Source organism: Haliotis asinina, chromosome 14 (assembly GCF_037392515.1).
Source record: "Haliotis asinina isolate JCU_RB_2024 chromosome 14, JCU_Hal_asi_v2, whole genome shotgun sequence".
Lineage (NCBI taxonomy): Eukaryota > Metazoa > Mollusca > Gastropoda > Lepetellida > Haliotidae > Haliotis > Haliotis asinina.
This window is the reverse complement of record NC_090293.1, coordinates 22,002,873-22,013,865: the sequence shown is the minus strand read 5'-3', so window position 1 is coordinate 22,013,865 and position 10,993 is coordinate 22,002,873. Positions and strand designations below refer to the sequence as shown.

General features: G+C 38.8%; 1 protein-coding gene across 1 annotated transcript; it reads left to right on the top strand.

Moving 5' to 3' along the window:
- Positions 1–3,839: 3,839 nt before the first annotated feature.
- On the top strand, positions 3,840–6,563 carry LOC137261926 (lengsin-like). The gene is made up of 2 exons (XM_067799742.1): positions 3,840–4,031; positions 5,220–6,563. The coding sequence occupies exons 1-2, from the start codon at positions 3,881–3,883 to the stop codon at positions 6,380–6,382; spliced, it is 1,314 nt and encodes a 437-aa protein (XP_067655843.1). The 5' UTR covers positions 3,840–3,880; the 3' UTR covers positions 6,383–6,563.
- The last annotated feature ends 4,430 nt before the right edge of the window (positions 6,564–10,993 follow it).

Sequence of the window (10,993 nt, the reverse complement as noted above, 5' to 3'; positions counted from 1 at the left end):
GATATAGATTATAACATGAAATATATCTACAGATCTACTATATGCAAAACATATACTGATATGTGAAACATATATTGACATGTGAAACATACTGATATATGAAACATGTACTGATATTTGAAACATACACTGATACGTGAAACATACATTCATATTTGAAAACGAATATTATATTATGAAAATTACGTTTCCATAGGTGATGAGGTTAGAATGAAAAACATTAAAGATTTTTAATGAAAAATGTCTGGATTATTAGGTAGTGGTTTACATTACTCATAGTTACTGGTACCACGGTATAAAACTAACAAACGACGCAGTTTGAAAGGGAAATGATTAGTGTCGTCGTTTAGTATGTAGCTATAGGAAGTTTATGGACAATGAGGCTATATTTCATAACGTAACTATCTCTTTGGGTATTGGGCATGTTGCTGCATTGCAGAATACATGAATTCAAATATAATCGTGCTCGTTCGTCATGTTATGAGCTGTCATTTAGTTTACAACTAGCACGACTGACACAACCTAAGCTGTAAACCCTGATCTGAAGTAGTACAAAAAAAGAAAATACACACTCGAAAAATGAACATATCCTCAACGTACACCGTCAGGTTCTGGAAGCCGGACACAATGCCAGTTGAAAGTTCAGAGACGCATGATTTCAGATTCAGCACTACTAGGTAAGTTTAGTTTTACACCGCTGAAAAGAGATACTCCAAAAATATCTCAATGGCGAACAGCAGAAATGACATTCACACATCGCATTGATATGGGAATCGAACCCGGATCTTCAAAGCGGACGCTTAAACCGCTAGGCTACCTTACCGCCCTAAACCACACACAGTGTATGCGAATTCCTACTTTATACCAGTAGTTATCCTTTGCAACTTTGAAACCAAAGCAGTGAAGATAAGGCAGACAAATTGCGTTATCAGGAAAAAAACCCAGTTATTCGAACGTTCCATCACAGTCTCCTGGCAGGTTTCAATGCAACGCTGCAAATTGCCGTCTCAGATAACAACCGCTGCCAAATTTCCTTGTACTTACTGATTATGCAAAAATACCTCTCCCGAAGACATAATTATAGTAGGGAATAGTTTAAACAATCCATCATTCAAATTATTTCCACTGACACGTCCTTTCAAGAAAGAACCGCTATATTAATTTCAAAATTAAAGTAAGTATGTAAGTATATATCCAACAATGTACTTCCAACAAGTAGTTGAAAGGACTTTGATCTTGTATCCTTGTATATGAGAAAACTCATGCTTACCAACCACTGCACAAAACGTCATAGGAAGCTCTGGGGCAATAGTCTCAAATTCGTTAAAATCCTCCACGTGGATCATGTGGCCTTCATCGGATGCAATGGAAGACAACTCCGCCTGATATCGAGCCAGAATATCGGCGTTTCGGTTCACATAGAATTCTATCCCGACCGAATAGCTGGTAATGCTCGAATTCTTAGCAGCATCTGCAGCAGCCAGCGTCCTGTCAGGTCGGCTAGACAAACCATCCGTGACCACAATGAGGATTCGTGGGACAACTTTCCTGCCTTGCTCAAGCAGCATGGCGGTTGCAGTCTCGATACCAGTGTCAGTGAATGTTGATCTGGCAGGGTAGGCCATGACGTTGATTTTGTTGTCTAACATGGCCCAGTCAGAGGTCAAGTTGACTTTCTCCACCACGCCGGTGCTATAAAGCACCACGCCAAGGTGGACATCTTAGTTTGGTTGTAGGGATTGTACTGAAGTTGTTGAGGCCAATACTTTCTGATCCATCCACGACCAATACGGCGTCATAGACGGAATGGCAGTCTGCAATAATGAACATGAGTGAGTGAGGCAGGGACCGAATGAGTGAGTGAGTGTTGCTTGTGTGGCAATCTGGTAATGGACAAACAAAATAGTTTGTGAATGTGGGTGGTTATAATGAACCCCAACTGCACAATAAATATTTGTTGTATGTTACAGCATATCTACAGATGATGACATGGAACCTATGGACATTCTGAAATATTCCTACTGAATGCCTCTCTTTCACGAAACATACATCTTTTTGCCAGGAACTAAGCAGTACAACACCTTGTTTGGTATGTATGTATGCTTATTTTCATCCTTCGACGCACCAAACATTAATTTAAGATATCTACATGAGCCGTTTGGCAAACATCAAGTTTCTGTAAACTTTTCTTACAGCAATTTAATCGGGAAAGCAACTCATTTCGTTGTTGGTAAGCAAATGTGGGTGCTCACCAGCCGATAACTGGTCAAAGATGGCAAGTTACCGGTATGCAGAATGCTGGCCATCAAAAGATGATGGTTGTAATTCCAGCAGACTGGCTAGAAAAAAAATAATGACAGGTTTGTATGCGTGTGTTTTTTAATTGGAACCTTTCATCAATATATTGTCATGACAAACGGTTGAAGTCTAACCTATCGGGAGAAACAGACTGAGAGTATTTGTTTTTAACAGAACCAGCCTCGTGCTGAACTGTATGAATTTATTTACAATCAACAATCAACGGGGATTTCCTAACACCACATACACTTTTTGCATCGTCGCCCTGCCATCAGCCATCGAGACACAGGAATGACACTTCGACAGACACGTGCATTGTTATTCTCATGAAATAACGTACAAAACCTCGTCCCATCATTACTTCATTAACTGCGTTGTGACGACATGTTTTTTTTGTATCAAATACAGGAGTTAATACAATTTTTTAACACTAGTTACGAACTAGGTCTAGCTAACATATAAAAACTGAAAAAATAGCTAAAATCAAGGTGAAACATATATGACAATTTCCTTGGTAGGGTGACGTTTCTTTGCGGTTCAGTATATATGCATGGTAGAGGTTGAACAGTAAGATGCTTATACGAGCAACAAGGATGAGGTACAAGGTTGGAGAATGTTTACTCGAGGCAGTTGTAAGACAAGAAGATGTGTCTATGACGGGAACTCCAACAAGTCATTTGTTCCCTGAAGGAAGGACGCAAGGAACTCAAACCTATAAGGAACCACCTCCCAATTCGTCTCGGGGAATAATAATCTTATAACTATAAATCGAGAAGATATCTCACCATCGTTTTTCAATAAATATACTTGATAATATTAAACATACGATCGTGAATATTAAGAGATAATGGGGAATAAAACATAACTGAGGTCTAATGAGTGTGATTTACACCGATATACTTTGTCTAATTTTAATTAAATCTTGTTCAGCTCAGATTTTCAGACCTCATTCTTAGAATAACTTCCATTTTCCAGCAAGTAAATATGTAATTGCCACATCCAGAACCTAATATATACTAAATGGCACGAACGTGTAACATTTAATATCCTTATGAATTAAATTAATTTACGAAACCTGACTAGCATTCCAATTAGCTTATTCATGAAGTGACATTCCCTACTTTTGCAACGATATTCTGGACATTCTGAATTTCATCAGATAACAGATGGTGTGTTCATATTTTAGTAAGTGATTATTATATACATTCCTCATAAATCTACATGGACATGCCGAAGGGGAGTGATTAGGTAGACTTAAAATAAACGGTGTGTTAGATATTTGACGGATGTTATAGACAGAGTTACAGATAGATAATTATGAACGCATTGTTATAGTGATATCTAGTTATATATCCCTGTTCCATTACAAAGGTCATTCGTCGTCATATCTGTATATTAAGCACGTCATTCGTCAGGTGTTCTATGTGTATGAGTAATATATACTCATATAAGTAATATATTATCCATTCAGAGCAATCAAAAATGAAAACGTTTATTAATCACATAAAAGAGATCAGGTAATTCCAATTACCACTGGATTGGGAAACAGAACAAGCAACGGGTCTCTTCCACCTACTCCATCATGCTGAAGCTAGAGCACCTCAGGAGGGAAGTTTCAAAATACGACTATGTCCGGTTTTCTCTCTGCGATCTAAACTGCACCAGTCGTGGTCAAGTGATTCCAAGTCGCTATGCCGCAAGATATATCCAAGATGGCTTGGATATGTTTGAGGGTAGGTAAACAATACATCCCTGGGTAAATCAAAGCTACAATGATGCGACAGAAGTACTGACAAAATATAACTATCACTGCAGTGACTTCTCAAGACAACCTATTCATTTTCTAAGCTTTTAAAGAACCTTACGATCTTTGCTCCATGAAACTAACCCTCAGAAAATGTTATTTATTGTACATGTATGCGGTAATAGTGTTACAAGAATGTCATTATCGTATGCATGAATGTAATACATTATAAGTCATTGTCCTTTGATAACACTTATCTCGTAGACTACAGTTTGTTCTCACTGATGGATGTGTTTCTCCTTTCTCCGCTATTATGTGTGGGTATTAGACAGCGGTAAATAAACAGGAGAATCAGGTGACATGAGCAATAGTGTGAAACAGTACCCTCTTACCATGATACGTACGCTATACTATGTTTTGCGGTTTGGTAGATGCGATATGATTGCCTTGCAGAAAATTGACAATAAGAGCCCAATCTTACATTGTTGACTGGGGACAAAATAATATTAACTATAAAAAAATGATAATTAATTATTGTCGTCAGGCTCCCCATTATTCTCGGTGCACTTGGCTTGGTACTTCCTGAACCAAGATAAGGAGAGTGCCCGAGTTCTCCACTGGGAGCACAGCACTGCTGACAATCTGGGTAATGAAAAAGGCTGCAGTGTTGGGGAGCCTACATATTCTCCGGAAAATTCTTGGTGGGTTCGACTAGTCAGTGTTTCCTGGGAGAAGTCCCATTCGCTGTCTGGGCTGCGTGTAGAGGGGGTGAGGGCCCTGAGCTGATGATGAGCTTTACCAGCCTGACTGTGCCAGGATCACCCGAACTCTCTCTGCTGCATTTTCATCTTTAATCTGTAAAACATAATCATTCTGTATAACATAATACTATTTTTCACAAGTATAAATAAATAATAATAAGAAATAAATGAAAAAATTATTTGGAATGAACAAAACTGTCACTTCATGACAAGGTAAAAGAACGGTGCAAAACCGGAAATAGCGAATTGTGGGATTGCATTACGGTATACCAAACCGAAGGCAAAATAGCACGGTTCCACTAAAGCTGCGGTATAGAATTTCATGCCTAATGAGCAATCAACCAAGGCGTCTGGATACAAAACTCACGTTGTGCAAATCCATACTATACGCTAAGTAAAACGCTATCTATTTACAGGAATATTGGCAATGGGTCCGAAGACAGAAAAAGTTGTCATAACCCATGAAAAGAACCATAACCTCGGCAACATGCTTATACTTTCTGACCCCTATACTCTCAGACCAATCCCCTGGGCACCAGAAGGGATAAAAATGGCTGAAATATTATGCGAGTCAAGGTGGAAAAAGGACAATTCTCCTCAACTGGCTTGTCCTCGCTATGTTACCAGGATGCAACTTCAGAGATTAGATGATCTTGGACTGGATTTCTACTCAGGCAATGAAATTGAATTTAAGCTCCTTGATGAAAGCCTGAATCCAGTCTATTTTGGCAGGGGTGGGTTCAACCAGAGACTATTTAACAAGAACAGCAAACTTCTATTTCACTTCGACAGAAACTTTCAAGAATCCAACATTGATGTCGAAAGCTACCATGCGGAAAATACGGATGGAATATTTGAAGCTGTCACAAAGCCAAAGTTCGGAATAGAAAGCCCTGATATGGCCTTTAACTTAAAAGAGGGTCTGATGGAAATGGCAGACCTTCAAGGTTTCAAAGTAACCTTCATGGCTAATTTCAATAGTGGAGAAGACGTAATAGCCAATCATTTCAACTTTTCTCTCTGGAATAAATCTGGAGAAAACGTGTTCTATGATGATGAAGCTCCGGATAAGCTATCGACAATAGCCAGACAGTGGATTGCTGGCATTTTGAAGCACGGTAAAGCTATCTGTGCATTTGCCAATCCAACAGTGAACTGCTACAGGAACTTCTTCAAAATGCTCTATCCTTTACACATTTACTGGGGAATAGAAGATCGACATGCATATCTTCGCATCAAGAACAAAGCGCCTTGCACAACCTACATAGAAAATAGACTTCCTAGTGGAAAGAGTAACCCATACCTCGTAATGGCTTCGACCATTGCTGCTGGTCTGGATGGTGTAAATAGGAAAATGGAATGTCCAGCCCAGGGAAAAACAAAAGACACTGAATCGTTTCCTTGTTGTCTTGCTGAAGCTCTAGCGGAATTGGAAAAGGACGTAGACCTGTGCCATGCTTTGGGGTATGAACTGGTGACATGGTTTGTCAAGAGCAAGAAAGATGCAGAAATTGCTAAGTATGACGGTATTGAGAGTGATGAAGAAAGGTTTGCTATAGAGAAAGAAAACTACCTCTAATAAACGAATAACTACATTCGCTATGTTATGTCGTTTCAATACCCTTGTCAATTTCAAGACCCCCTCTGGCCACCGTGTGTGTCTTGGGAGATAGATATATTGAAACAGATAGATTTTGTAGCTCGTAAATTATATGTGTATTTCTTTAACAGCCTTAAACATAAACAATTTTAAGTAGAAACCTTTTTCGTGTTCGGTTTATTCTTTTCGATAAAAAAACAAGTTTATTGAAAGTAGTTTTATTGTTGAACGTATACACGTCATAGCCTTTAGAGCAAACACACGGAATTGGTTCATGTCACGTCATGACTAATAGTCATCAGACCCAACTATTTGCACTTTCACTAAGCCCTTTGTGCGACGCTTAAAACCCTAAATATAGCAGGTCTAGATTTTTCTCACTGCCGCTACTTTTCGATTAAAATGGAATTATATATTTCTATCCAAAATCATGTATATTCGGAGATAAACCATTAGCCTACAGTTTTTCTGGCCTTACCACCATTTTGGAGCAGAACAATAATGCTTGTATACTGTACGTGCAAACGGCGTCATCACCGATTTTCAGTGGAGAATCATGCAATTGTCAGTTTGCGTCTGACACGTTATGAACACTATTTCTTAGGATAGTGAAGTGTGAGTGATTGGGTACTTTTGGCACTGAATTTCCATATTTACCGTGATATAAGAAGTTACTTCGAGTACATGTAAACACACCTATTTTTGATCCAAAGACTTCCTGTTTGTTTTTGTACGTGCACTTATTTTTGTACATCCTGTTTGTACTTGCACTTCCCAACTCCCTGCAGATTGCATTGTTATAACTGTAGATGTAATTTACTTCAATCTGACAAAAAGATATTTACATTTCATATCACTTAATGTCGTTGAATAAAACCTTCCTTGAAAGTTAACTGTGTAAATTTAGTACGACGAAACTTTTAATCGTAGTATATTTGTTGTTTTTAATAATGACTAACTTTCAGTATAATCGCCAATGGCTGAGGGGATGGTGTAAATTCATCTGGGGTCCATGCAGGTAGCAAAGGTACTGTAAGTGCCCATAGTCCCTAGTATGTATTTTATGTTGTATTGTCCAAATAGTGGTATTTGTTTTAACTCTCCACACTAGTTTTAACTGTAAATGTGATATTCTTGTGGTTATACTGTCCTTTGACGACAGGTTTTTATAATGTATACATATTTCATTTCAGTATCAAAATGTTCTCGTCACGATATGGCTGACATATTGCCAATGTGACGTTAAATATTAACTCACTCACTCACTCACTCACTCATTTGAAAGTTAAAGAGCATCTACGTTGTTTGCCTGCGTGAAAAGAACCCACAGTTTCAGATTTCGCATGCTGAGGTATCATATTAAAGACACAATACAAATCCTCCAGTAAAAGAACTGGCATTAGTCTGACGTCGTCTCTACACGTTTTTGTTTCGAGGTTCTCGCATTCCCATAGACAGAAGAAAATATCATTCGCTGTTACACCTTTTGCAAATTCATGGGGAAGAGCATGTGGCCTCGTCTTTTATGATGCCACAATTCGCTATGAAGAGATGCGTCCGTTCACCACAGACACTTATAATAATGTATTCAAATCTTGGTTCACACAGATTATCTCTTTATGTCAGTGATAAACTGCTCGGTGAATAGTATCAGACATTCAGTTATGAAGTACACAAAGTGACGTAAACTGAGAAGATTATATTAGACGAGACACTGACGTTAGCTGCATCGTGACATGACGACGTTTTGTATGGGACTTCAGTTGTCTATAAAGGTTGTCCACGACCCTCTGTTCTTGACATGCCTTGATCTTTAAATCAGGGTGAATTAATCACTTTAAAGAAGTTCCATTAACTTTTGATGGCAATTGCATAGACCTCGATATGAAGGTTCTTTTGATACTGATAAGGTCTACCAGTTGTGTAAGACCCCCTTTTTTACATTAAAGTCAGGTTACTCAAGTCCACTTTGCTTTGTTGGTATGTCACAGCTTCAGACATCGCACCTGCATTCTCAGCATGTTCTCCTTCAACATCAGTACTGGAATCTTCAAAGTATTCATCCAAATCAAGGTAGGGTGTGCTGTGCTTGTTCGTTAACAGAACTGACCACTGCCAAAATATGTTGGTTTCAAAGTTCCATCAAAGAGACACAATTAGATCAGTTTCCAGAATAGAAATCAGACGCAATCAGTTATCTGAAGTATTTTCTTTGCTCCGTAGCGAGGTCAATTGCTGATATTTTTCTTTCCTCCAATTAGACTTGCATAGCATTTCCAGGGGCGGTGTGATAGCCTTGTGGTTAAAGCGTTGGCTTGTCACGCCAAAGGTCAAGGTCCGACTCCCCACATGGGTACAGTATGTGAAGCCCATTTCTGGTGTCACTGCCGTGATATTGTTGGAATGTTGTTAAAGCCGTGTAAATCCCAAGTCAATCACTCACCCGCTCATAACAGTTCCACAACAGACTACTACTTGGGTCATGAAACATACACAATACCTGAGTACTGGTTCGATTCACAGAGTATTTACACTTGCTTTTGTCTGTGGATCCTTTCACCAAAATATGACGTGACGGTGACGTTGTACAAAGCGATCTTAGTGATACAAATGCCGTTTGTCTGTGGTAAAGTACGGGAATTACGTTCAGCTTAGGGCTAGGATCGATTTGTGCAGTGACACCCTTAACGACGTCATGAAAATTAGTTACAGCAGTGCGATGGATTATTGTTGATGGAACTTGCAATGCATTATTACTGATAAAAGTAACAAAACGTACGTTTCACCACCGCTCCATCAGTACTGGATGAATCGAACTGACCTCTCGTTCGACACAAACGTATATTTGGCAAAGAATGTTAGTGTAGGCTCCAGGTGTATCGAGCCTCTGAAGAAGTATAATAATGGTGAAATAACTATTTCGACTAATTTCCATCAGAACTAGAAATAGAAGAATCAAAACACTCTCCACGAGACTGGTGTTTGGTAAATGATGAATGACATGTTTGTGCTTCGAACTCAATTAGACATTATAGTGCTTCAAAGAGGAATCCGGTCAGTTCATTTGGCACCCCAAATGGTTCTTGATGCAAGGTCATCTTGTGCCGTTCTGGAGCACTGAGTTTAGAAAATGCTTGAAAAGACATTTTTACATTTCTAAATGTTTCTCATGTACATAATGTTTATATCGCAGTGTGTGTCGTGGTACTTGACAAAATGAACGAATTTATAGCCTTGTCTTTCAGAGTGAAGGAACTGAGCAATATATCAACTATTATTCGAGTATCAACTATAGTTTGTTCCAGATAATCCAGTAATTGACATTTTTATGTCGTGTGGCATACAAACGAGTTTTAAGATTTACAAATCACACCTACTCGAAAAAAAAATGCGTTAGCGATAAATATGTCTCGGTGATTCGAAGTCTTTTGTGATAGGAACCCGGAACTCCCACGGGATCCAGTGTGAAGGTAAGGTTTACAACAGGAAAAAACATGAACTTAAAGAATATCAATTCGTATAGGTCTCCCAGCACTTCTCCGTTTGTTATTTGAACACAATTATAATGGTTTCAAATGACAGTGTTTCGTGGTTAGCAATTTTAAGGAGTAAGGACTTGAATATCTAATATGAAGTGAGCTGAATATCGGACGTTGTATTGTTATATCAGTTCCAAAATCTTACAACAATATTTACTCAGCGTAGATTAGAAATATGATCTGTAAACATTATCGACATGGCCAAAATACGGTGGAAGCTGACAAAATCGGCATCTAACCAATCCGGCATGTTTCCTTCAAATGTACACAAATATATTACGCAATGTATATATCTTTGAATACAATGTTGAATGTTGAATAACTACTGCCACCATTTGCATGATACATCAGTGAAGGAACACAAAATGTTGATATATGTGGATTAACTTTTCGTACCACAGAAACGTTTAACAAAGAATATATCTTAGTTTGGCGTGAAATACACTGTTTAATCATTCTCTGTATCTCAGTGCTCAGTTTTCTGTCAAGGTTCAGTTACCCCTGGTTCCACTCTAATAGTTCTCAAATTCCCGTCCTTTATTATCACCAGCGCGACAATCAATCTAGAGTTGGTGAATACCTCCCATCACGTGAGCTTTAGGGATTCATTGGGAATGATTGATAATGACTCACAGTATATGGCCTTAAGTGCTACCGATTCATTTTGGGTACGCCTAATTTTTTAACGCCACACCCACCAATATTTCAACTATATAGCGGCGGTCTGTAAATAATCGAGGCTGGACCAGAGAATCTAAGTCATGGGCATCGATCTGCGCAGGTGGAATACGATGACGTGTCAGCCAAGTCAGCGAGTCTAACCACCCGATCCCGTTAGTCGCCTCTTACAACAAGCATGGGTTACTGAAGATCAATTCTAACACGGATCTTACCAGTCCGATTGATATTGACTGATCATATAATCCCCATTAGTAGAAAATCGGGATACTTTGTGCATCTTCATCAATAAGGCATCTATAATGACAATACAACAACATTGACTGCTGCCCTTATGTTACCAGGTCTTCTTGAAGTCGAAGGCCCGGGTTCG